Source organism: Gymnoscopelus microlampas (genome assembly GCF_963454915.1).
Source record: "Gymnoscopelus microlampas genome assembly, chromosome: 6".
NCBI lineage: Eukaryota > Metazoa > Chordata > Actinopteri > Myctophiformes > Myctophidae > Gymnoscopelus > Gymnoscopelus microlampas.
In genome coordinates, this window is record NC_139943.1 from 7,287,359 (window position 1) to 7,315,164 (window position 27,806).

General features: G+C 43.6%; 1 protein-coding gene across 2 annotated transcripts in view; it reads left to right on the forward strand.

The window, feature by feature from the left end:
* LOC311046706 (bromodomain-containing protein 1-like) overlaps positions 1-26,131 on the forward strand; it is a 29,812-nt gene extending 3,681 nt beyond the window's left edge. The window contains exons 3-14 of one of the 2 annotated variants that reach the window (XM_084059210.1): positions 1,006-1,475; positions 2,383-3,002; positions 4,034-4,289; positions 5,208-5,381; positions 8,316-8,444; positions 11,709-12,021; positions 14,012-14,344; positions 15,365-15,946; positions 17,228-17,351; positions 20,639-20,769; positions 24,703-24,869; positions 25,974-26,131. In XM_084059210.1, coding sequence (XP_083915336.1) covers positions 1,006-1,475; positions 2,383-3,002; positions 4,034-4,289; positions 5,208-5,381; positions 8,316-8,444; positions 11,709-12,021; positions 14,012-14,344; positions 15,365-15,946; positions 17,228-17,351; positions 20,639-20,769; positions 24,703-24,869; positions 25,974-25,988 — 3,314 coding nt within the window. In that variant the 3' untranslated portion in view covers positions 25,989-26,131. The remainder of the gene's footprint in view (positions 1-1,005; positions 1,476-2,382; positions 3,003-4,033; positions 4,290-5,207; positions 5,382-8,315; positions 8,445-11,708; positions 12,022-14,011; positions 14,345-15,364; positions 15,947-17,227; positions 17,352-20,638; positions 20,770-24,702; positions 24,870-25,973) is intronic. The other variant, XM_084059211.1, reaches the window with a different exon arrangement.
* Positions 26,132-27,806: the final 1,675 nt, after the last annotated feature.

Genomic DNA, 27,806 nt, shown 5'->3' on the forward strand with positions numbered 1-27,806 from the left:
CCGAGCGTTTTTACACGAACATAATTGGCCCGTGTTCGGGGGAGGGAAGCCGGGCGGGGAGGAGGAGGGTGATGTCGGTCATTGCACGTAGTCCTACGGGCTGGGGGGGCGGCACCTGTCAGCGGGGAGTGTTGGGCGGGAGGAGTAGCACGAAGGCTCTACGTCTTCCTGGTGGGGGCTCCTCACTGGCAGGTGAGTCAGTAGGATACGACAGCAGTGACAACACATAAATGTGTGTGGGGAGGAATAAATTGGCATAATGACTACATTTGGGAGAAAAAGGGGTACACATAATTGTCTACTCTAAATTTAAAGAGGAGAAAAAAAAAATCTTTGTATATTTCAATTATTTGTCATATTATGAGCTGTGATTTTTTTGATTCTGAAGCTCATATGGTTCAGTGGCAAACATACAATTAAATCACTCAATTGTTCAGGGTTCCCACGGTCATGAAATTCCTGGAAATATTTTGAAATTAGAAAAACAGTTTTCCAGGCCCTGGAAAAGGTTTGGAATTAATCAAATGTTTTGGAAAATGTTCAAAACTGTTTGTTTTCAGGATTCACATTCTAAATGGCAAAAGTAGCAGATCTACAAGCTCGAAACGCGTCTCTTCGCGCCGCGTTTCGAGCTTGTAGATCTGCTACTTTTGATGCTTTTGTGTGACACTGTAGATGAGAGGTTTCTCCCCGACAGCAACGAAATTCATTGGTTTTGTCAAACATTATGTGAAAGACAGGTAAAATGTGGTAAAATGTAGTGCTACTTGATACGTTGTTAGCTTGTAGATCTGTTATTTTTGTCACGTGACACCTTCGCTCGAGTCCGTCTTGGGCCATTGATGGCACACTGGTTTAAGAGTCTCATTATTGCTCTGTATGATTTCTATAGTCCTGGAAATGGGGTAAAATACTTTGGAAAAGTTTTGAAAATTCATTGTTAAAAATGTGTGGGAACCCTGATTGTTTGAGTGACAATTAAGCGTCAACTTAAATGTGTTCCAGGCGGCGGCAAGGGAGGAAGCGCGAAGCTGCTGGAGCCCAAGTTCCGCACGGTGGAGCACAACCTGCCGGGGGTGCCGCGGCGGGCGCTCGCCTACTACAAGTACACGGAGCAGACGGCGGACGAGCTGGACGAGGAGGTGGAGTACGACATGGACGAGGAGGACTTCGCCTGGCTGGAGCTGATCAACGACAAGCGGCGGAGCGAGGGCGTCAGCCAGGTCTCCTGCAACCTCTTCGAGTTCCTCATGGACCGCTTCGAGAAGGAGTCGCACGCCGCCACGCTGGGCCAGAGCCCCGACGCGCAGTCGCTGGTGGACGAGGACGCCGTCTGCTGCGTGTGCATGGACGGCGACGGCGCCGACTCCAACGTCATCCTCTTCTGCGACTCGTGCAACATCGCCGTGCACCAGGAGTGCTACGGCGTGCCGTACATCCCCGAGGGCCAGTGGCTGTGCCGCCACTGCCTGCAGGTAACAAAAACGATCCAATCGTGTTACTTTCAACTAAGGTTGAATTGGATGAGGCCGCACATCAAAACCCTGAGGAAGACTATATTTGTCGAAACGTTGGTTTCATTTCATTAAACTTTATGCATCGTGGCTAAGAGTTGTGCGGCCTCATCCTTTTCAACATTATTATCTGCCGTGGCCAGCACCTCATCAACACAGGTGTGCGCTCCATATTCTGTGTTTGCCCTACTTTCAACTAAGGAACATAGCCAAAATTAAATCATTTCTCTCAGTCGCAGACCTTACAATAGTCATTCATGCCTTCATTTCTTCAAGACTAGACTACTGCAATTCCCTATACTCCGGCCTGAGCAAAAAAAGTCTTATCCCGTCTACAACTAGTTCAAAACTAATACTAGGAGGCGTGACCATATCACCCCTGTATTGGCGGCTCTCCATTGGCTACCTGTTAGCGCAAGAAGCGATTTTAAGATTTTACTTATTACTTTCAAAGCCCTGCATGGACAGGCTCCCAAATATATTTGTGATATGTTGGAGCCCTGACAAACCGGAGCGTAACTTAAGATCCTCAGGCAAGGCTCTGTTGGTCGCTCCTACAGCAAACCTTGTTACCCGGGGTGAGCGGGCTTTTTCAATCCGGGCCCCCGGGCTATGGAACGCCCTCCCCGAGAAGCTGAGGCTGGCACAACCGGTGCTTTCTTTTAAATCTCTCCTGAAAACACACTTGTATGCTAAAGGTTTTTCTTAAGTCTATTTTTTTTCTCTATTGCTGTATATTATTGCTGTATGTTGCTACTACTGCTTGGTTGGTTTTTATCACTGTTTTGACATGTCTGTAAAGCACTTTGGAACTTTGTTTAGAAAAGCGCTATACGAATAAAATCATTATCATTGTCACTGCCTGCAGTGCCCGTCGCGGCCCGCCGACTGCGTCTTCTGCCCCAACCGCGGCGGCGCCCTCAAGAAGACGGACGACGACCGCTGGGGCCACGTGGCGTGCGCCCTGTGGGTGCCCGAGGTGGGCTTCTCCGACACGGTGTTCGTGGAGCCCATCGACGGCGTGAGCAACATCCCGCCGGCCCGCTGGAAGCTCACGTGCTGCCTGTGCAAGGAGAAGGGCGCGGGCGCGTGCATCCAGTGCCACAAACAGAACTGCTACACGGCCTTCCACGTCAGCTGCGCCCAGAAGGCCGGCCTCTACATGAAGATGGAGCCGGTGCGGGAGGCGGTGGCGGCGGAGGAGTCGGGCTCGTTCACGGTGAAGAAGACGGCGTACTGCTGCGCCCACACGCCCGAGGGCTGCGACAGGAGACCGCTCACCGTCTACGAGGACGACGATGACGCTGGCGCCCGCTCGCCGAAGCCGCCCGCCCCCCGCCGCTGCCACACGCGAGGGGAGAAGAGAGGCAGCGAGAGGTTAAAAGGAGGATGGCAGAAGAAGCGGTGTAAACGGGAAGAAGAGCCGGAACCGGAGCCCGAGGAGGCTCCGGCCAGCGGCTCTGGAGGACCCAGCATAACGGCCTCGAGGTAAGGCTGCTGGTGACATGCAGTGTTGCCAGATCTGCTTGTTATAATTTCCCTGCAAGATTTTATTTGAAAATAGCCGATCTACAAGCTCACAACGCGTCGCATCGCGAGCTTGTAGATCGGCTATTTTCAAATAGCTGATGTATATGTTAAAGTGCTCATGTGACCCATAGTCGCTTCTTTTGGGCTGGTTTTCCTAGACCTGGTTGCTTGTTTCTTTCACAGAATCTGGTAACACTGGTGACATGGTCAGATCAAGCAAGCAATTGGTTATTATTTTAAGATTAGAGCATTTGAAGTGGTCAAACTTGCAATATGTTCAGAGGCGTCTCCATACAATCTTAACAGTTAAGTAAAAGGTTAAAGCCTCGATCTGATATCTTCACCTGGTTGGCAGTATATTGTAGAACAGCAGGAATAATAATACTAAAACATCATAATTTTACATATTGTATTAATTGTTTAGGTGCTAGTGTGTGTGTGTGGGGTGGAAACCTTTCATACTGTCTCACAAATTACACATCAGGACTTGGCCATACACATAGTCGTGAGATTACATTTTTGCTTTGATCCATGTGAATTAAGTTTCCACTTAAATCGACTCCAGTCTGATCACATTGTTGTGATCAGTATCTCACTCTGCCTCTCTGTCTTTAAAGGGATAGTTCACCCCCCAAAATGACTTTTTTTTCCCTATCAATTAGTCACCCCATGGAGACTTGAATTCATGGATATTTGTTTGTCGCATTCCTAAGCCAATAATTTGATGACAGGCAGTGGTTCCTGTAGGAGACACAAAGAGTCTCCTTAGCGTCTCCTACCGAATGCCACAAAAACAAACAAATATCCATGATTTAAAGTCTCCATAGGGTGACTAATTGATAGAAAAAATATCCCTTTAACCTGTATCTCTCTGTCGCCCTGTCACTTTTCTCCTCTCTCATATTCTTCCCACCTTCACTTACTGACTGGTTTCTTTCTTTCTTGCCCCCCTCGGTTTCTTTCTGTACCTCTCTCTCTCCCTGCTCCAGTTTGGATACGATCCTCAACCAGGTGTCTGTCCAGAGGAAGAGGCCGTTCGTGGAGCGCGTCCTGAGCTTCTGGGTGCTCAAGAGGCAGTCGAGAAACAACGTGCCGCTAATCAGACGACTCCAGGCCAGCAACCCCCAGCCTCAGAAAACAAAGCAGCAGCCGTCGCAGCCCCAGCAACTGCAGCAGCAGCAGCAGCAGCAGCCGGTTAGTCCTGTCATGAAACCCAACACTTCCACATTGCCAGTGGTGGAAAAGGTACTCAAATTCTTTACTTAAGTAAAAGTACCAATACTGCAATATAAAAATACTCTGTTACAAGTAAAAGTCCAGAATTCCAAATTTACTTGAGTAAAAGTACAAAAGTATTGGTATCAAAATGTACTTAAAGTTCCAAAAGTAAAAGTACTAAAATTTTTGAAAATAGCAGATCTACAAGCTCACAACGCGCCGCGATGCGACGCGTTGTGAGCTTGTAGATCGGCTATTTTCAAATAGCCTGTGTATAAAATAGGGCTAAAGTGGTTAATGTATGTTTTATAATATAATAATTTATATCTGAAAAGTAACTAGTAAGTTTTCAAATAATTGTAGTGAAGTAAAAGTACAATATTTGCCTCTGAGATGTAGTGGAGTAAAAGTATTGGAAATTGGAAATACTCAAATAAAGTACAAATACCTCAAAGTGTTACTTAAGTACAGTACTTAAGTAAATGTACTTAGTTACTCTCCACCACTGGCAGCCGGTTAGTCCTGTCATGAAACCCAACACTTCCACATTGCACACCGACCTCATCACCATGGGTTTTTTTTTACAAACGCACAGCACACGTAAAAAATGTGTCGGGGAGAATTTTGTGAACGGAGCTCTTTGTCTTTCGTGGGCTCGGCATTAGGAATTGACAGTGGTGGAAAAAGTACTCAAATGTTGTACTTACTGTAAAATGTAAAAGTATCAATACTGTGATGCATAAATACTGCATTACAAGTCCGGAATTCAAAATGTTCTTGAGTAATAGTGCAAAAGTTTGGGCATAAAAATGTACTTAAAGTACCAAAAGTAAAACATACCTGAACATACCTCAAAACTGTACTTAAACACAGTACTAGAGTAAATGTACTTTGTTACTTTACACCACTGGGAATTGAAATGTCTTGTCTCTTTTTTTTTTTTAGGCTCCACCAGTGGCTCCAGTGGCTCCTCCTCCACAGCCGGAATGCAGGGCGGAGGAGAGTAATCAAGCACTGAAGGAGCAACTGAAAGAGTGGCATCGCCTCCGCCACGACCTGGAGCGCGCCCGCCTGCTGCTAGAGCTCATCAGGAAGAGGGAGAAGCTAAAAAGAGAAGAGGTGAAGTTCCACAGGCATCATCATCATCATCCCGCCGGCCTTGTTATTGCAGAGTCTCACGATGCCTAATCTCTCAAGAACAGATTCTGCTCTACGTTTGAATCTGTTGGTAGCCGTGTTGTCAACTCGTGCGCATTGGTTTCAAGTGGGCGTGCTATCAGATCAGGAATTAGGCCACGCTTTACCCAATCAAATGTAGTGGGCGGGATTCGCGTTTCCGTCGACCCTTCCCCCCTCGAAACTAACCGAAACTAATTTAACAATAGCGTCCGCGGAGCAGACAAAACCACGGAAAGATATTCACATTTTAACTTGCTCTTTCATCATAGAAACAAGTGGGCTTATAACCAAAACCATCCATGTTCTCTTGGAGAAGTGGTGTTAGTGTTCCGTGTAGAAATATTGTTAGTGGGAATGAAAACATAGTCGCACCACCGGGAAGTGGAGCGGTGAAGGCAGACCAAAAAACCCGGTTTCCTTGCGCACGTGTGCTGCGTTTTCTTCCGCCCAGAGCTAACTGAGATAGAACAAACAGCAGAGGTTGCTGTTTTTCATTTTCAGTTAGGTCTGGGTTCCCAGATTGCACGATGCCAGACCGTTGCCTGCTACACTTTCAAATGCTTCAGTCATACAGTCTGGAGCAGGGGTGATGCAACTTTGATGATGGAGAGAGGGCCACTATATTTCCACATTCACTCCAGAGGGCCACATTGCATATACTGTCGGGCAGACACCTCTTATTTACGTATTTTTACTTTTTTCGCCATTCTATGTCACACAAAAGTAGCAAACGTAGCCGATCTACAAGCTCAAAACGTGTCGCAGTGGGACACGTTTTGAACTTGTAGATCTTTTATTTTTTGCTATTTCTGAATTGGAATCCTGAAAAGTTACATTTTTTTTATTTATTTCAAATGCATGTAGTTATACTTATGTTAACTTAATGAACTTAAATAGAAATACATTGGACATAAAAAGAGAATAGAATTTTAATACTAGTCATTAAGCTACTAATATAGACTGAAGTAATTAAAGCAGGTCATGTTTGCAATTGTAACGGCTGACATCAATAATAATTAACCTGCGGGCCGCATTAACCCATTGAGACCTGAAGCCGATTCTACATTTCTCCTAAATCTCAGCAGTTTTCTCAAAAACGTATGTTTCTATATCAGTGGTGCTCAATCTTTTTCATGTCAAGGACCCCCAAAATTATATGTATTTGGCCGCGGACCCCCAACAAAATATGTTGTTCCAGGGACCCCCAGAAGCAAGGATTTGAGTTAAAAATGTTCGCTTTAAAAATATATATATTCAAAGATTTGCACACATTTCCACGATTTTTCAAAAAAAGCAGATATACAAGCTCATAGCGCGGCACTCGGTGCCGCGCTATGAGCTTGTATATCTGCTATTTTTGAATAGCCCAAAGTGTAAAATAATGCTTTTTAGCTCAAATCTAAAAATGACACAGTTCCAGGTCTTAATGGGTTAAGTGAAGGTGGGGCCGCCGGTTGCCCATGTATGGTCTGGAGCAACGGAAGCTCTGAAAATGATCAGAGGACAAAGCGAATGCGACGTCTCCTCACCGCTTTGTTTTGTCTCTACAGTCGCGCAAATGTGTCCTAATATAAATCAAAATAATCTGATGCATATATATAGCTTGCTGCTTATCAGAAATTGAATTTCTAAAATAAAATGTATATACTTTCGTACGTAAATGATGAACAGGCTTTCAGGAGGTGTAGTTCCAGACTTTATATGGCATTCAGAGATTGTGGAATAGTGGAATCTGCAGCCTTCTTTTCTGTTTGAGACTTTTTGAAACTGTTGGCATATGACACCCAAATGCCATGCTGAATTTAATTAAACTAGACCATACCCGGTCGACGCATCCGTGGGGGGATATGCGCACATGATCTGGCAACCCGGGAGGCGACATTGTTTGACACATAAACGCTAATAAGAAGCTGAGATTTGATGAAATTGGAAAACAGGCTTCACAGTTAAGTTCAGATGGTAATGGTCAATGGCTGTGTGCGAAATCAGAGCAATTGGTCCAGCCACTGAGGAGAACCGGGTAGCTTCACCTACTCACCGAGGTTACTAGAATTAGGATAGTAGGATGCAGCTCTAGAAGATTCTGGTAATTTTGCAATTGAGTTGTCAGTCAATGATTATTTCATTGTATTTCAAACATTTTCCCCCCTCTGGTGGTTGGAACATTCTGGCTCATAATGCACACAGTTCTCAGGCAAACATCACCCATGTGATACCGGGAAGGTAACCCAAATATGAAAGGATTTACTGCTTTGGCTTGAATCTGTTTGATGCATTTAACCAACCCAATATACTTTGTTGACCAGGGGCCTGTCCTTGGCCCCCTCCTTTTTTTTCACCTCTACGCCCAATCTCATTGCCCGAGCTGCAAGCTCGCAACACGTCGGGACATGTGAGCTTGCAGAACGGCTATTTTCACCGAATGCTTGGCTAGGGCTGTCAATTTAATTGTGTGTTTGGCATTGAACATTTGAACATAACATAAGAAGCTTTTTAGGCTTCGTAATCAAAAATCGCACAGGGCAGATATTTAATAATTTTTATACAGGTACATATAAAAATAGATGAATCACAAAGTGACGCGTTGTAAGCTTGTAGATCAGCTATTTCTGCTTTTTTTTAAATATTTGAAAATGTGTGAAAATCTTTCAACATGGAAACGATCATGACGATTATGCAAAAAATATTGCGATTATCTCATATTATTGCGATTAGACAGGCCTATGCGTGCCTATTTTCATTGAATGATACCTATTTTGACATGTCCAGAGAAGGGAATGCTAGAATGCATGTGGTATAAATTGAAATGGCAAATCATTCGCGATTTGAAACAACAAACCAATCTTTTCTGTTTGTTTTCTTTTTGCCCTGCAGATGAAGCTCCAGCAATCAGTATTAGAGGTCCAGCTCACTCCATTCAACATTATGCTCAGGGCGCTTCTAAACCAACTGCAAGAGAAGGACACCTACAGAATCTTTACTCAGCCTGTCAGCATCAAAGAGGTTAGTCGTTGTTGTGTTTTACAAACAGGCCACATGTACCTATACATATTAACCCATTAAAACCGGGAATGCATCTGTGTAACCAATGTAACCATTATTTTTGTACTTTGGCTATTCAAAAAATGTGCAGATCTACAAGCTCATAGCGCAGCACCGAGTATCGCGCTATGAGCTTGTAGATCTGCACATTTTTTGAATAGCCAAAGGAATCTAATATGACACAGATGTGTTCCCGGATTGAATGGGTTAAGATATGGGCGGCTGTGGCTCAGGAGGTAGAGCAGGTCGTCCAATGATCCGTGGGTCGCTGGTTCGAATCCCGGCTCCTCCTGTCCACATGTCGAAGTGTTGTTGGGCGAGACACTGAACCCTACATCCCATCCCATCTTATAAATATCTTGGGGTGATGATAGATGCCACCTTATCATGGTCATCTCATATTGATTATACTTGTAAGAGGATACAGCAGCATATGTACTCCCTACGCCGACTTAGATGGTTTGGTGCTAGCAGTCAGATCTTGTCTCTTTTCTATACGTCTGTTGTTCAAAATGTGATGTTGTACTGTAGCACGGCTTGGTTTAACAGCCTATCAATGGTATATAAGAACAAACTGTATAGCCAAATTAAGATCTGCGCTAAAATAGTTGGTAGGCCAGTTGAGGTTGTGTTACGTTCCTTTAAAGAAGCCCAGATCAATAGCATGCTTAGATTGGCGAAGAGCATCTCCTCTGACCCCTTACATGTTTTAAATTATGAATATCAACTGATGCCCTCCATGAGGCGGTTTAGAGTCCCAAAATATAAGAAAAACAGGCTAAAGAACTCTTTTGTACACCAGTCTGTTCTGCTTTTAAACCAAAATCGGTAAACCCAGAGGATATGTTGTACTGTTCTTGTTTCTGTCTGCTTCTGTGATGTGTGCCCTGTAATGTACCTTGTGTAATGTATTGTGTATGTCCTGTCTGTATCTTGAGCGGTGACGTCATGGACACAAAGCAATTTTCAGTGAGAGCTGACAATAAAGTTGTATCGTATCGTACATTGTCTCCAATGATTCGGTTGGAGCTAGCTTGCCACCATTGGTGTGGGGAAAAGTGGGGATGCTGGCGTCGACTGTTCGGCGCTCCACCTTCCCCCTGTATGAATGAATGAACCATTGTAAAGCGCTTTGAGCACTTGGAAAATACGATACGATACGATACGATAATACTTTATTGTCAGTTCACACTGAAATTTGTCTTGCGACCCAGCAGCCATGTATGCAACAATGAACAGTTCACACATTTGACATGACACAAGAAAAACAAAACACAATACAAAATACATACATAAAGACATACAAAGACAAGAGCAATGTCCACCTCTCAGCCTACCCTTGGCCTATAAATCCTGATTAAGCCTCAGTGTCGTCTGATGGACAAAGGACCTCTTCAGTTTGACCTTATTGTATGTAGGAACACCGTATCTCCTTCCTGAAGGCAGCAACCTATATTCTCCATACAAAGCATGGCTAGTGTTTGAAGTGATATTCCTTGCCAACCTTATCATACTATCATTATACGTAGTTGTATAGAGCCTCTGAAGTGGCTGTCCAACAATCTTTGAACAAATGTTCAGTTGCTGCAGCAGTTGTGACTTTAAGGCTACAGACAGACATCCATACCAGGTGGTACTACAGTACTGAAGAACACTCATTATAACAGAAGTGAAAAACAAAAGAAGAATCTGTCTACTAGCACCAAAAGATCTCAAACGGCGAAGGAAATAGACTCTTTGCTTTGTCTTCTTACCCACTGATTCAATCTGTTCTTTCCATGACAGAAGGTGGTCAATTACTACTCCTAGGTATATATACGAACATACCTGGTTGATCTGTTCACTATGAATAGTTATGGGGGCTATAAAAATGCAATTCATTATATTGCACGTGTGCCCCTATACTCACTATCCTACATCAGGGTTCCCACAGTCATGAAATTCTTGGAAATATTTTGAAATCCAGTAATCCAGGAAAAGGTTTGGAATTACAAAAACAATAGATCTTCAAGGTAACAACACGTTGCAATGTGATATGTTGTGGTTGTGCTTGTAGCTCTGTTCTTTTCGTCACGCGACACCTCCTTCGCTCGAGTCTTGGTGCATTGATAGCACACTGGTGTAAGGTAGCCTCGTTCCCAGAATCCCAGCCTTACTCATCTGCGAAGAGAAAAGCCTGGTCACGACCTAATGCAGGGAGTGTCTATAGGGGCGGGACTTCCGTTGTACGTATTTCCCCCGTAAACACGTTTTTTTTTTTTTTTCGACCAATCATAACGCTTGTTTCATTCACGGAGAATGTAAAGATTTACAGATTTGTAAAGCGTCAACAACGTCATTTCCTTGGGCGGTACTTCCACTACATTCCGGTACTTCTGTTTAGACACTCAACCGGTCTTGCCCAGCGTGGGTGTAAGAGCCTCATTATTGCATCGTAAGATTGCTATATAACTGGAAATGGGGTAAAATACTAGTTATGGAAAAGTTTTGAAAATTCATTGCTAAATATGTGTGGGAAGTTCTGGGAACCCTGTAGGCATGACCTCGATTAGTCGAATAATCGACTGCCAATCTCTCAGTGGAATCATGCACACAAATAAAAGGGGGAAAATGTTTTTTTTTCTTCTTCTTTTTTGCATGATGAACTTACCTGTCGACTATAGGCAACATTTGGCCTATCAGATTCGACTATTTCAATTCTTAGTCAGGGCAGGGACGTGCACAGATAGACTCTAGGTGGTGCTAGAGCACCTGCCCTTTGCCCTCTTGACCAGAAGTGCCCTTTTGGAAAAAAAAAAAAAAATGTTTGTTTTTTTTCAGTTTACAGCAGGGGTCTTCAACAGGGGGTCCGGGACCCCTAGGGGGTCCTCAGAGTTACTACAGGCGGTCCGCCAAATCTTTATGTGATATGATTTTTCTTTTTACCATAACCACTTGAAACCTAGCATCCCTTTTCTGAGGAGATCTTTAGCCAAAAATAGCAGATCTACAAGCTCACAACGCCTCGCGCTGCGAGGCGTTGTGGGCTTGTAGATCGACTATTTTTGGCAAAGAGGTATAGGTGTAGAGGGAGAAAAGAGCAGACTAAGTAAACCAAAAAAAGTATAATTTACTTGAGCACCTGCCCCTCAAAATTTCTGTGCACGCCACTGAGTCAGGGACGGGCCTAGAACTCTACTACATGTTGTTCAAAATGTACGTCTTCTTCTCCATTGTCTCTCTCAGGTTCCTGACTACCTGGACCACGTGAAGAAGCCCATGGACTTCTCCACCATGAGGAGGCGCATCGACGAGCACGGCTACGGCAGCCTGGAGGAGTTCGAGGCCGACTTCGACCTCATCATCTTCAACTGCATGAAGTACAACGCCAAGGACACGTTCTTCAACCGGGCCGGGCTGCGGATGCAGGACCACGGCGGGGCCATCCTCAGGAAGGCCCGGCGGGAGGCCGAGCGCATCGGCTTCGACTTCCCCAGCGGCTTACACCTCCCCGAGCCCCCCAAGCCCGAAGCCCCCCGACCCTTCTCCTGGGAGGACGGTAAGCTGTATGCGGTTAAAGACCTGTAAATGTGCCAGTGAATGGATAGCAAAAAAAAAAAAAAAAAAAAAAACAGAGACTCCTTTTATGGGCAATAATATCTGTTTCAATTCAATTTTAATTAAATTTTATTAAAGTGTCAAATCACTTTAATAAATCTTTTGCGTTTTCCTAGACACACACACACACACACACACACATACACACATTACATTACATTACAGTCATTTAGCAGACGCTTTTATCCAAAGCGACTTACAATAAGTGCATTCAACATAGGTAGGGAACGAAACTACTAATCACCAGAGGTCTTAAGTGCATTTCCTGTAAAAACAAGCAACCAAGAGTATACCTAACGCTAAGGTAAAAGTGCAATATATCAGCTATCTACTTTCATAAACACATGAGATAAAATAGCCAAATCAAATGAGCACGAGCTAATAGATCCAATAGTTCCTACAACTAGTTAACAACAAATAGTTCCTACAACTAGTTAACAACAAGTAGGCCAGGCAAAGAGGAAGGGTAGTGTTTCCTGAAGAGGTGGGTTTTCAGCCTGCGGCGAAAGATGGGCAGTGACTCTGCTGTCCTGACATCAGTGGGAAGTTCATTCCACCACTGTGGGGCCAGAACAGAAAAAAGTCGTGACCGTGTCGATCGACCAGAAGGACCGTTGAGTGGGGAGGGAGTCAGTCGCCCCGAGGTGGCAGACCGGAGTGGTCGGGCAGGGGTGTGGGCATTGACCAACACACACACACACACACACACACACACACACACACACACACACACACACACACACACACACACACACACACACACACACACACACACACACACACACACACACACACACACACACACACACACACACACACACACACACTCTCTCTCTTTTCAATTTCAATTCAATTGTATTAAAGTGTCAAATCACAACAAGTTGTCTCAAGACACTTTACATGTAGAGAAGAGAGTGAGACCCGACAATCCCACCCTGAGCAAGCAATTTTGTGACAGTGGCAATGAAAAACTCCCTCTTAACTGGAAGAAACGTCAGGCAGACCCTAGGTTCTAGGGTGGCGGCCTTCTGCCTCGACCGTGTCGGGGGAAAGAAAAGAGAGAGAGGGAGACAGAAAGAGATACAGTACAAGTAGTAACAATAACAATAGTAGCAAATATAATAGTGTAAGATAGTATATGATAATATAATATAGTACAGCAATAATGTGTATGCAGTATATAATGGTATAATATAAGAATGTTAAGATAATATACAGTATAGTGTAGTGTAGTAGAAATCCACGGTCGTGCTCCATGGAGAGGCCCGGTCCGCAGTCACAGTCTTGAGCCGCAGCTGGGGGTCCGTAGTGACAGTCCATGGACCTGCGACGTGGGAGATAAAACACACACACACACACACACACACACACACACACACACACACACACACACACACACACACACACACACACACACACACACACACACACACACACTCTTATTCAGGCGTCAGAGACAGCAGTAAAAGATACACTAGCGTATCACATGGGCAGGGACGTGCACAGATAGACTCTAGGTTGGTGCTGCCCTTCGCCCTCTTGACCAGAAGTGCAAAAAGGGCACAGCAGGGGTCTTCAACAGGGGGTCCGGGACCCCTCAGAGTTACTACAGGGGGTCCGCCCAAATCTTTATGTGATATGATTTTTCTTTTTACCATAACCACTTGAAACCTAGCATCCCTTTTCTGAGGAGAACCTTAGCCAAAAATAGCAGATCTACAAGCCCACAACGCCTCGCGCTGCGAGGCGTTGTGGGCTTGTAGATCTGCTATTTTTGGCAAAGAGGTATAGGTGTAGAGGGGAAAAAAGAACAGACCAAGTAAACAAAAAAAAAAGTATAATTTACTTGAGCACCTGCCCCTCAAAATGTCTGTGCACGCCACTGCACATGGGTAAGTTCCTCCTAATAACGCCGTCCTTCCCATTTGCAGTGGACAAGCTGCTGAACCCGGCCAACCGGCAGCACATGTCCCTGGAGGACCAGCTGAGAGAGCTGCTGGAGAAGCTGGACCTCAGCACGGCCATGAAGCACAGCCCCTCGCGCAGCAAGCGCCTCAAGCTGCTCAAAAAGACCATCATGGAAGTGCGCGGCGAGATCAGCCTGAGGATGAGACGGCAACGCCTCCTCCTGACGGCCCAGGCGACCACCACCACCCAGCCCCCGAAACAAGAACCAGAACCCAGCCTTTTACACACGGAAGAAGAACCAGAGGAGAAACCACTGCCCCAAAAAAGCACCACTGATCACTGCTCACCAGAGAAAGGTAAAATTACTGACCAATACTTATGGATGGAAGCTCTAGGCTCAGTAATGAAGTTAGTCTAAAGGTAATCTCTCCAGAACAGATTCTGCACTGCGTTGGAATCTGTCCTGAAGGTTCGTCATAACGTGTGCACACTGTGTGGGCGTGCCTTCAGATCAGGAAGCAGGCCGCGCTTTACCCAATCAAATGTAGTGGGCGGGATTCATGTGTCCGTCGTCCTTCCCTACTCGAAACTAGCCGAAACTAATTTAACAATAGCGTCCGCGGAGCAGACAAAACCACGGAAAGATATTTACATTTGAACTTACTCTTTCATCATAGAAACAAGTGGGCTTATAACCAAAACGATCCATGTTCTCTGGGAGAAGTGGTGTAGAAATGTTATCTAGTCGGAATGAAAACGCAAGCTCACCACCGGAAGTGGAGCGGTGAAGGCAGACTTAAACCCCGTTTCCTTGCGCACATGTGCTGCGTCGGCATTGTCCCAGAGTCACACTGAGGAGGAACGGACAGCAGAGGTCGCTGTTTTTCCTTTTCAGTGTGTCTCTGGGTTCCGAGATTGGTCTAAAGGTAGCCTCGATCTCCAGGCTTTTATTTTCCTTCACATTTTGCTAAAAAATAAGAGCCTGGACCAAGCTGTTCACATTCTTGTCATAGGAAGTGGCAGTCAAGGTAAGCATCGAAACCCGGTCGGCTTTGGACCGTCGGAGTCATTTGTAGTAGTCTGTTACCTTAAAACAGAATAATTATGACAAATGTTTGGCAAACCTCTTTGTGATGTTATGCAAGGGTAGTAAACGTAAACCTTTTTTACTTTCAAATCTTACCGGCTGCAGAGGTAAGTGAGTGGATCATCAAGACATTTTGTAACCAGGCCGACATGAAGTAATGACACCAGGAGACAAAATGGCCCGGTTAATCAATAAACGTAATGGAGTATGTATGGCTTGTGGTTTGTTAAGTTTGCTGCCGTCTTATTAACCCCGTCCTCTTCCTCCTTGTGTCTTTTTAATTTCCCAGAAGATAAACTATTGCCTCGTCCGCCTAAACTAGAGCCATTGACCTTACCACCGCACGCGGAAGAACCGGTCAGCAACTCGGAACCACCACCACCACCCCCTGAACTCAAGCCCGTTCTCAAGTCCTCCAGAGCGGACAGGAATCACAAGATCAGCGGCGACAGCGAGCCCAAGACTGCTACTACTACCTCAGCTCCCCGGGAAACCACTCCCAACGGGCATATTCCTCCTCCAGACTCGCTGCTCTCCTCCTCCTCCTCCGACAACGACCTCCTTGGCGTCGTGGCCACCTCCTCCGTGCTCGCTGAAGCCCCTGACACCCCGCCCCCCCCCTCCTCCTCCTCCTCACGCAACCGACGGACCAATATCCTCTTCCGCAAGTCCAAGAGCGTCAGCCCGCTGAAGCCCCGCAAGATCCTCGAGACGGCGTCGTTGCCAGGCTCCCCGACCTCCCTGGGCGCCAAGACCTTCCTCTCGGTGGTGATTCCCAGACTGGAGACCCTCCTCCTGCCCAGGAAGAGAACCCGAAGCAACAGCGGAGACCATGAGGACGAGGAGTCCCCCATCAAACGCCTTGACACAGGTAAAGACATTCCTTCTCCGTATTTGCGTGAAGTGTAGGTGGCCACCTTTTTTAGCCCATTAACCCATTAAGACTTGAAGAAGCATCTGTGTCACTTTCATTTGAGCTAAAAAAAGCATTATTTTACACTTTGGCTATTCAAAAATAGCAGATCTACAAGCTCGTAGCTTGTAGATCTGCTATTTTTGAAAAATCGAGAAATTGTGTGCAAATGAATATATTTATATTCTTTAAAAGCGACCATTTGTAACTCAAATCTTTGCTTCTGGGGGTCCCTGGAACAAAATATTTTGAGATGGGGGTCCACGGCCAAATTCATATCATTTTGGAGGTCCTTGACCTGAAACGGTTAGAGCACCACTGATATAGAAACAGACGTTTTTCAGAAAACCATTTTAGAAGACATTTTGCAGAATCGGAACCTCAGGCCTCAATGGTATAAGACCTGAAGCCGATTCTACATGTCTCCTAAAGCTCAACAGTATTCTGAAAAACGTATGTTTCTATATCAGTGGTGCTCAATCTTTGTCATGTCAAGGATCCCCAAAATTATATGTATTTGGCCGCGGGCCCTCATCGAAATATTTTGTTCCAGGGACCCCCAGAAGCAAAGATTTGAGTTAAACATGTTTCCTTTAGAAATATCTATATTTAAAGATTTGCACACATTTTCAAATATCTGCTATTTTTGAATAGCCAAAGTGTAAAATAATGCTTTTTAGCTCATATCTAAAAATGACACAGTTCCAGGTCTCAATGGGTTAAAAAAGCCCTTGAATATGACTGAAGACGTGATAATGTTTACTGTGGTTGATGATAAGAATCGTCATTCTTACGCTAATCGATTTTTTTCCAACACCCCTAATCTCCGGTTTACTTCCCGTATTTGCGTGAAGTAGGTGGCCGCCTTTTTTTTTAGGAGACCGAAAGCAGGTTGGAGTCTATTATTTCCAATGGAAGAGTGAACATGAACACGGCTTCTGAACCATTCTTTAGCTCCATGGTCACTGAACGAAATATTGGACCCGATCGTCACAAGCCACACAATCTAACCAAGATTTTTTTTTTACACCTGGTTCCTGGTTCCAAAATGTGATAGAACCGATTCTGGTTCCTCAATGTTGGAGTCCAGTTCCTCCGGTTCCAGATCCCAACCCTTAGTTCAGCACTGAACATGTTTTGTAAAGCTCATAGATCTGGTATCTTTGTATAAATGAGTAAGAAGGGAACTTTTCTGTGATTTTTATTTAATTTGGGTTTTTTTTTCTGTGATTTCTCCAGGACTAGCGAACGGTTTCGTGGTAAAGGACAGCAAGCCGGCCTCCAGCAGGCCGCTAGAACCGCGGCGACGCTGCGCTTCCGAGTCCAGCATCTCCTCTAGCGGGAGCGTGCAGAGTAGCACAAGGTATGTGGAAACAACCTCCCACTAGGGATCAGGGTTGGGAAGTAACGGATTACATGTAACGCCGTTACGTAACAGAGTAAAAAAAAAACGTAACGGTAACGCTTTAGAGTACATTTTAAAATGTGTAATCTGGATTACAGTAACGGGGGTGTTGTAACGGGCGTTACAGGAGGGTTACATTCTCCCCTTCCCCTCATTAATTTTACAAACAAGTTATAAATTATTATAACACCAAACGAAACAACCAACCACCTGCAAGAGCGCACACTAGTCCGCACAGACCGCAATGGATTGGAGTTGAGCAGCGCGCAGCTCTCTGTGTAAAATCCTCACAGTGAGACTGGAGACAGCTGCGTAAAGAGCAGTGTTGCCAGACTTTGCGAGAGAAATAAGAAAATAAGTCTATGAAAACAAGCCCAAAAGAAGCGACTATAAAAGGCCACATGAGCACTTCAAAGATATATATGTCGTCCATTAAACAATGTACATATTTATATATGTTGGCTATTTGAAAATAGACGATCTACAAGCTCACAACCGTTCTACCATTATTTACAAGCAACTTCAGAAAAGTAAGCCCAATGTGGCTTATAATAATCAGACCAGGCAACACTGCAGACAGGGGGATACTGTAGGAGAACATACAGTATATTGGATTGGGGATAAATAATCGGTAGCGCAGTCTTCTTTTAGGTCAAATAAAATGAGGCTTTTTATTTAAAGAGTAGCCTATGGGGTATAAATATAATTTTATAGGCCTGAGTTCTTTGTAGACTATATAAATAAAATGAGTCTTTACTGTCTAGTCAATGTTTACAGGGTCACAGGCAGATTACATTCTTCCCTTCCCCTCATCAATTTTAAGAACAAGTTATACATTATTATAACACCGTCACCAAACAATAAAATAATAATTGTTAAGTTGTTGTTAAGTTGAAATAACAGTATGCATGTACAATTTAGAAAGAAGCTGTGATCTCACCGTTCTGGTGGACAATAAATATAATCCTTTTGCAAACAATATCCATGTTCTCTTTGTGTGTTAACAATAATCCAAGTGGGAAGTTTATTTCAGCAGATAGAATGTGACAGTTTCACATCGTTTGAGCTGTTTTTGGTGCGCAGCTCCTCTTTAAGTTAATTGCCTTCACCTGCTGCGCACAACAGGGTAGATCTCCGCCAGGCCAGGGTGACCTACCCAGGCCTATGAAATTCATAGGCAGTCATAGTAGCCAATTAGAATGAAATCTGCTCAAACTGACTCATACACTGATACAGAACCATATAGGCTAACTGTTGTCACTGTTGGTTGGAAAAACTGTTCCTTTAAAAACATATATATAGTTTAAAACAATTTAAAATGGTGAAAAAAGCCAACCTACAAGCTATAATTATTAATAATTAAGAAATACTACATTTTAAATTGTGAAAAACCAACTAAAGTCATTAATAGTGCAAGTTCAATCACATTTCATTTGAATGAAAATAACTTGTGGGGAATTTACATAAAATCTCTAATCTGTGATTCTAATGTGATTAATGTGACCCCTACAGTCAGTGAAGTCCAGGGCTGAATGTGACACATATTGAGACCAATAGGCTATGACTTTGTACAAATATTGGTAATTTCCCAATAGGCCTACATAATTTTATGAAAGGAATGAGTTATATTTCACAGATAGTTACACTTGTCTTGTACTATATTAAAATTAAATCATCCTTAACCTTCAAGTTAAATTCATTATTTCCGTGGAATCATCGTTTTATTTGATGGCCTTCTTGCCCTGGCATTTGGCCTTTGTGCCCTCAGATAATTGACATGAAATTCCAGGCCTGCTTTCAATGGTAAAATGTGTTTTATCTAATTAAATAGAGTTTTGCTTAAAAGTAATCCAAAAGTAACTGAAAGTAACTAGTAGTTACTTTTTAAATGGAGTAACGGGATTACGTTACTGACTACATTTTTTAGCAAGTAACTTGTAACTGTAGGGGATTCCTTTTTAAAAGTAACCTTCCCAACCCTGCTAGGGATGACAAGTATTGATTAATTCATTAATCGATAGTTCATTCACCTTTTTTATAGGTCGATCATCGAGTAATTGATAAGCTGTGATTTTTCCTGAGAACCTGAATTTACTATTACTAGTATTTACTGCTTAGTAGCAGCTGAGATGGAGACGACGCTGAAACATTTTGCCCAGCAAATCTACCAACAATTGTCCCTTTAACGAATTTTACATCAATAATTGTGAATTATAAGAAATGCATTGAATTGTAACCTCAGCGGAAATGTTCAATTAATTGATTCATTTAATTTAAAGGACAACTTTAGTTTTTTACAACCAAGGTTTATGTTTTAGATTGTAATTAAAGTAAATAAAATATGAGTGTTACAATTTTTAAATGTACTGCTTTCTATAGTTTTAGCAATTTTCGTGATCTTTTTAACAGTGGGCGGGGGCATTCTGTCCAGTGGCTAAATATGTCTTTTTTTACACAATAACCTGCGTTTTCTTTATTATTATTTACAGTAGCTCTTCTAGCCCCCAATAACTCAAATATGGCCATCAAAGACCACAGGACCTTTTTTATTGTGTAAAAAAGGCATATTTAGCCACCGGACAGAATGCCCCCGCCCACTGTAAAAAATATCGCAAAAATTGCCAAAACTGTAGAAAGCAGTACATGAAAAAAAAATAACACTCATCTTTTATTTACTTTAATTACAAGTTAAAATATAAACCTTGGTTGTAAAAAACTAAAGTTGTCCTTTAAGTAAATCCTTAACACATTGACCGCCAGAGGTTAATCTCATAATGTACTCACCAGTGCCAACGTTTTATTGTTGTTGCTTTTTTCACGTCGCCATAGACCTTGGTAAAGTCCTTAGAATTGAGCTGTGCACTGCTTGTAAACATCGCGCAGATCTGCCTCGTTCGACCAGTGAAAACCACGTGTCAAACGGTGCCTCCATGTTGTAGTTAGAACGGTTTATGTTAAACAGTGATCACCGAGGAGAAAAAACTTCAGGGAGAAAATGGAGTTTCAGTTTCGTCATTAGAACGGGGGCCGACGGGATCGGCAAAACCGGATCCCGAATAATTCCGTTTCCGGTGGTGTTACAATGAAATGTGCCGTATCGAAAATTGAAAAACGTTTTTTTTTATCGAAAGAAAGGAAAAAGCACCACAGCCCGTAGGCTACGGGATCGGCGCTTTTTATTTTGCTTTACTCCATGTATTGACGGCTGAGTGTCCCATTTGTCCCCCCCTCATATCCTCCTCCAGCACTGTTGTCATGCCTAAAAGCGGCAAGGGGAGGCCGGCTGTGACGCGCCGTAGCACTGTGGACGACAAGAGCGCCCTGGTCACTTGTACTGAGAACGGGGAGGTCACCAAAGCAGCTAAGATCGCATCAGGTGAGACATTATTAACACATTGGTTGAGGTTATTCAGTGAGGAATTTCCCCCGTAAATCCATTAACAATGCTTATTCGGCATGAATGCTTGATATCCAAATGGCCCTCTTTTTCTGTGCCTCTATTCTCATAATTGTTTTTGGTGAGGCTGGTTTGGAGGCAACTTACTATTTAGAAAGGACAGTATACAAATGCTAAATTTACCTACATACAAGCATGGACTTGGTTTTTCTGTCTTCCATCTCCTTCTCTGTCAACTACAGCATGTGCCACGTTAACCACTTAAACCCTATATACTCCAGTCTTACAAGCTCGGCTCACAACGCGTCCCAGCGCTATGGGCTTGTAGATCTGCCATTTTTACAGCAGATAAGCATATCTACCATAAACAATAGGGTTCATCTGGTTAATACAGGGGGTTTCATTACTGGTTCTCAAAGCAGGGTCCACTGATTCCTAGGTATAAGTGCGTAGTGATGCAATATTTCTGTGGCTATTCAGTTAAAGACATTTATCTCATCAGTTCAACAAGCTACTTATCAATGAATGCACGTGGTCTGTTTTTAGGCTGGAGACGAAATTATTACAATTGAACTGCTCTTATTTCTGAACATGAAAAGCATGTATCAGGGTCTTTTTTTTGCATTCAAACACACATAAGGACCAAAGCTCCTTTTTCAGTGGAGTGGAGCACTTCCAAAAGCTTAGAAAAGTTCAACCAAAAAGACACAACCTTTATCATGCATGTAAAATAGCCGATCTAATTTACAAGCTCAAAACGCATCGCTAAACCTCTGATCTGATGTTTTTGGTGCATGACACGGCGCACAACCAAGTTAGAAATCACCCTATATGGTGATTCTGGGCCCTTTTTGACACCTGTTTTGCCCTAATTGCTTTGTCTTAACATGCTGTGAGTGACGTCGTCACAACAAGGTCGAGACGAGCACGTTGGCCTGTTTTTTCCTTCTCATAACCCATCAGTTAGTCATCTTTCACTCAGTGTTACTAACAGCAGGGCTAATGTACTCCATGGCAACCTCACTTTGCTAAATACTTCTGAGGTCATTTTAATGTCTACTCTGGGTTTTGTGTGCACTGCCCAGACCGTTTTTTTTATTTTATTTTATTAACTTGATTCAATATTTAAATATTGGAAGTAAATTTTATCAGACACGCCCCCCTTCCTTTTTATAAACCCATTGTAACTCTATTTTAACCATTTTAGACTCCTTTGACCCTTTAAGACCGGGAAAGCATCTGTCATTTTAGATTTTAGCATTGGCTATTCAAAAATAGCAGCTATACAAACTCACAGCGCGTCAATTTGTGCCACGCTGCGAGCTTGCACATCTGCTATTTTAGAACATTTTTGAAACATCTTGAAAGTGTGAGAACTACTGATTTAGACGGCATTTGTAGAATCGGCCTCAGGTCTTAATCGGTTAAAACACACATCCTTGGTTCTGGTGACTGATATTGACTGTCCTTCTAATGTGTGAGGGGCCGTGTTTTTTCAATAGTTTTTTATGGTTTAAAAAAAACATGGTGTTTTTATATATATATATATATTTTTTTTTTAAATAAAATTAATATCAAAATTTTAAATACTGACTCAAGCGGCGTAAAAACTGTCTGCGGGGGTGTGCACAAAAGCCAGAGTAGACGTTAAAATGACCCCAGAAGTGAAAAATCCCTTTAATTCACAAGACCTGATCCAAATGGTATAATGTTCCCAATGTGTGACCATTCCTTTGTTACGTCTGTTTTAGGCCTATATATATGTGTGTTGTGTGAGTGTTGTTATCCTCCCCCTATCCTGAATGCATGGCTTTGTTGTTGTTTGGTCTCGTTATACTCTTTGGGCCCTATCTTGCGTGCCGCCTTACCCCTAAAAAATGCCTAAAAAGTATAGGCATAATCTATCCTTTTGACGCATTTTTTTTTTACTATTTTGAAAAACATTTTAAAATAGTTCAAATAGCCGATGTAGATCGCCTATTTTCACTATTTTAAAACGTTTTTTCAAAATGGTAAAACATGCCTAAAAAGTTTATGCATAAGGTTGGGCTGACCTAAGCAAAGCTTTGAAATCGAAGCTTCTGGGCCTTAAAACGATAAAAATTCGAAGCTTTGGTGGGGGGGGGGTTCTCACGCTCGCTATCCGCTCATGTTGCTCCGTCCCGCTCCGTCCCACTTAGTCAGACACTTGCTGCGTGTCCGATACACTTTCTCTTTTGGCACAAATGCGTGCCCATGAGCCTAGATGGACAGTTACATCATGCCATTCAAGTTTCCTTTTTATGTAGGCATCATTTTTTTAAATAAGACTGACAATATAAAATCCTTTGGGCTAATGATTAATCCCCAGATTCGAGAGCGGGGGGGGGGGGGGGGGGGGGCGGATGGACTCCAGTCGCAAAACGAGTTGGGTTCGTTCGGCCAAAACTCCGTCGCTTTCGTTTCAAATCGTATCCTTTGATCGGCCGGTGATATAACTTAACTGACACACATGCTTCTGTGGATTACGGAGACATTTGAATGAAATCTTGGATCAGGGAGGGACTGACACTGTTGCAGTGTTTAAGGATTTCTCTGTGTCCGGCATGCTAACGGCCGGCATGCTCAAACATGTGGTGCGCGGCCCCCCGACCGGAACGGCTTGGAGCGGCAAGCGGTCCTCACTCCCGAGTGCTGCTCCTACCTTTATATAAACCCGCTCCCCGCTACGTTAAAATGGGTCATCCTACTCCGCCCACGTGCTGGAAAAATACAGAAATACAGAAAACAGCAGAATATCGCCCTTTTTTTCCATGTTCGAATCTCGTGCCATCGTACGAAGCTTTGAATATTCTAACTATTTGGGTCAGCCCTAGCATAAGGGATAAAGGCGGCGTGCAAGATAGGGCCCTTTTGTCTGTTTGCAGTGGAAACCCCCTCTTCATAACTTGCTTGTCATTATTCCTGCTTCCCGTAGAAGTTGGCAACGGAAATGTATGGAAGCCCACTAGCGCCTCAACCACATTGGTTCTGGAACCTCTTAAACTAGTTTGGGCAAAGTGTAGTGGATATCCCTCCTACCCTGCCTTGGTGAGTGAGAAAGCGCGCGCATGTGTTCCTCAGTCCTGAGACGCTGCTGGCCATCTCTCCTTCTCTGTCTCATTTTCACCATCCATTGCATTTATCCTCTCATCGTTATGTGGTGTAGCTCGTGTTTTGTGCCAAACACTCATGTCAGGTTGCTAGCTAGCAAAAAGTCGTATTGTGTGTGTGTGTGTGTGTGTGTGAAGAGCTGCCCTGGGATGGCTTTAGTGGCTTTCCGCGGGGGACTCATTGCTGCATGCGTGTCAGTGTTGATTTCGTCAACTAAAACAAACAAAAAATGTTCGTCGACTACCTTTTTTCACTGACAAATCTAAATAAAAACTAAGCTATGATGACTAAGACTAAATACATTGACAATTTCGTCAACAAATAAAAACTAGACTAAAATGTTAGGGAGGGACTAGTGGAGACCAGTGGAGAAGTCATTTTATGTTTGGTTGTGCTCTGGTGTTGCGCTCTGAATCGGCTATTTGCAGCAAGTGTAATGTGTTTTGGCACCGCCAAAATACATTTTAGTCGACTAAATCAACTGTAGATTTAGTCGACTATAATCTTGATGATATGTAAAACTAGACTAACAGTAAAAAATGTCAGATGACTAAAATATGACTAAAACTTAATGGAAAAATCGACACTAATGCGTGTGCATGTTGCCTTTGAGGCGTTATATGTATGCATGTATGATCGACTGTAGTGTAGGCTTCTTCTGTCTCCACTGGTGAGAGCTTTAGTGGCTACAGCCACCTGGAAAGCTCGCAAGATGTTGCTTCTTGCTGGTTCTGGCCCTAATGTGACTCAAGTCCCCGTTGTTGTTGTTGCTTCACACAGATCATGGATCCCAAAACGCCACAGAGGACGGCGGCGCGTCGTCATCAACACAACGGAGTCCTGCTCCCTCCGCCTCCTCCGGACGTTCTCAGGGCAGGAGAGCAGATGCAGTACAGGTCCGACGAGAAGCTCTTCCTCGTCCACTTCTTCGACAACAAGCGCAGCTGGTAAATATCAATGTGATGGGGTCGCCCCCCCAAAAAAAATCCCTCATAATATAGGGTTGTGGTCTAAAAAAGTTTGAGAACCCCTGGTTTAGATGGATCAATGAACCACTTGAAACCTATGTACTTCATTGATCCCTGTCGTGGAATCCTGGATCAATCGGTAATTGATGAGGCAATAGGAGTCAGAGACTATATTCTAGGTGGTGACGGTTATGCTTTAATCAATGTACATGATATCATCAGGAGAAGTACGTTAGACACACAATCTGTCACAGATCGGTGGTACTGTATGGTAGTTCTGCCAATGAGCGCAGGACAGGATTGATTGATAGATTGGTTTTATTTGGTGACATGAAAAAAGAGCAAAAAAAAAGCTCAGGCCATAGTTATGCTGTGAGTTACAGACCACGCTCATAGCGCTATGAGCTTGTGTATCTGCTATTTTTGAATAGCCAAAGACATCTTAAGATGACCCAGGTGCGTTCCCGTTTCCTGGATTAATTGCGTGTTAAAGGGATTCTAGGCAACATTAAGCCTACATTTAAAAAATATTTATATATATATATTTTGCATTTTTTCCCCTCTATCAGCCACTATATAATGATGCTGGGGTGTTTTCCTGCATTGAAACACAGTCCTCTTTCTGAAATCCGTATTTTCCCTACTATTTATGTTTTGACAGCCGGGTATCCGGGACGTAAATTAACGCGCGTGCGCGTGTGAACTTTTTACTTTCGGTTTTAAAACGCTTTCAAACTTCTTTTGAGGCACAGAATTTACTTTTAAGATAGCGTTTGGATAGAATTTAGTTGTTTAACTTCATATATGTGGTCAATTTATCATGAAAGAGCCTATTTAAAAATAAAAATTCAGAGAACCGGCAGGGGCGGGCAGTGGCACGCATTGTATCCAAATAAAGCAACCTATTTTCGGCACGACCCGTTCAGAAGTCCCCCCCTGCGTCACCCCCTGGTGGTCGGGGAAACGAACTGCTGGAGGGGCGGTGTTTGACAACAGTTTTTTTCTTCTTTTTTTTATCTCTGAACTTGCCAACAATCCCTTTAATGCATAAAGTCATCCCTGTCTTCTTCTCCCCTCCCTCAGGCAATGGCTTCCTAGATCCAAGATGGTTCCTTTTGGCCTCCACAAGACTATAGACAGAATCAAGTTGACGGAGGGCCGCTCCGCCACTGTTCGCAAAGCCGTGCGGGCGGCCTTCAACCGAGCCATGAGCCACCGGAACCAGACCCAGAACCCAGGGCCCAGGGACTAATAGCCTAGCCTAGCCTAGCCTAGCAGCGGAACCCAAGATGCTGGACTGAATCTTCGTCATCATCATCATCATCATCTACGACATCATCATCTCCATCTTAAACCTCTGAGGAAAACGCCTTCCTAAAAGCCCGACTCATACTTGGTCACGTGACGCTGTCGTTCGGCCCGAGAATAGCCGACCGAAACTTAACAAAGCTCACAACTAGGTTTGGGATCCTTTTTTTTTTGGATTTTAACGATAACGGTTCCTACTCAAGCATACTACAGTGTCACACAAAAGTATCTAAAGTAGCAGATCTACAAGCTACGTGTAGATCTGCTACTTTTGATACTTTTGAATTTGAATCACTGAAAAGTCGAACGGTTTTGGACATAAAGAGGTTTCCACCCCGACAGAGACAATATTATTAGTAGTGGTTCTCAAAGTGAGGTCCAGGGACCACTTGGGGTTACTTGAGGGGGTTCCAATCCAAATGGACCCTTTACAGGTCTGTAACCCGTGAGAGTGTGCGAATGGAACCGATTTGGTTCGTTGTGAGCTTATAAGGCCCTCTATTCTCGGCCCGAACTCGGCGCGGGACGGAGCATGAATTAGGCTTCAAACACAGCTCGTTTACTTGATAAAACTACAGCAGTAAACCATTCTGAGTATTTCAGCCTTGCACGCACACACACATGCACACAGTATGGGGCGTTTCACGACCTCTACACTCAGAAACAACAACACTTGCACATTTTACACACTCAAACTGGCTGTTGTCGTGGTGTTTACCGTTTACCTGTGAGCCGAACCAATAGGGCTGGGTAATTCAAACCGAAAATATTTCGAAAAAAACTGTTTAGAACCAACAACCACCTTTGATGCTGCTCATTTTAGGTTAATCAAGTTATCCAAGAAGCAGGGTTTTGTTTTAATTCATGTTTTATTCTCGTATATCAACGAATCCAAAACGAATCCTTCAATGAATTTTCAATCGACTAAATTGATTTGGTCTGATAAACCACTTAACCCTGTATTATACTTTGTCGTACGATGGCGGTGATGGATGAAAATAGCTGATCTACAAGCTTGCGACGTTGCGAGCTTGTAGATCGGCTGTTTTCACTCTTTTTTTATATAACCGTTTGTTAATCGCAATCGAGGCAAAAAGTTTTAAATAATTGTCACGTTGATTTTGAAGTATCGCCCCCCCCCCAGCCCTGTGAAACGGGTCCTTCCACTTCCTCTGTAGGGACAAACTCTGCTCATGAACTCCTCTTTTCTTCATTCATTTTTTTTGTTTTAAGAAATTAAATGATGTAGCTTGCAACATGTCATCAAAGTTTGGTCTCTGAGCTATGCAAATGAACTCGAAACTAGGATAGCGGGTGCAAAAAGAAAAATCTATACTTGGGGGTGTGTGTGTGTGTGGACTTAACCCCTGACTTTGGGGGGGAAGGAGGTGTGTGGGGGGGGGGGATACTGGTCTAATGAATGTACTGGAGTTTGACCTCTGAACCTCCCCTTAAAATTCTGCTGCAAGACTGCTGTGACTTCACTGCCACCACCATGACACTCATATGCAGCCCAGTCAAATCCTCAGTGTTAATTTATCCATTTGTAACTCCTCAGAGAACATCTTTTGAGCTGGATCCCATGTCCATAAGATACCGTAGATACTT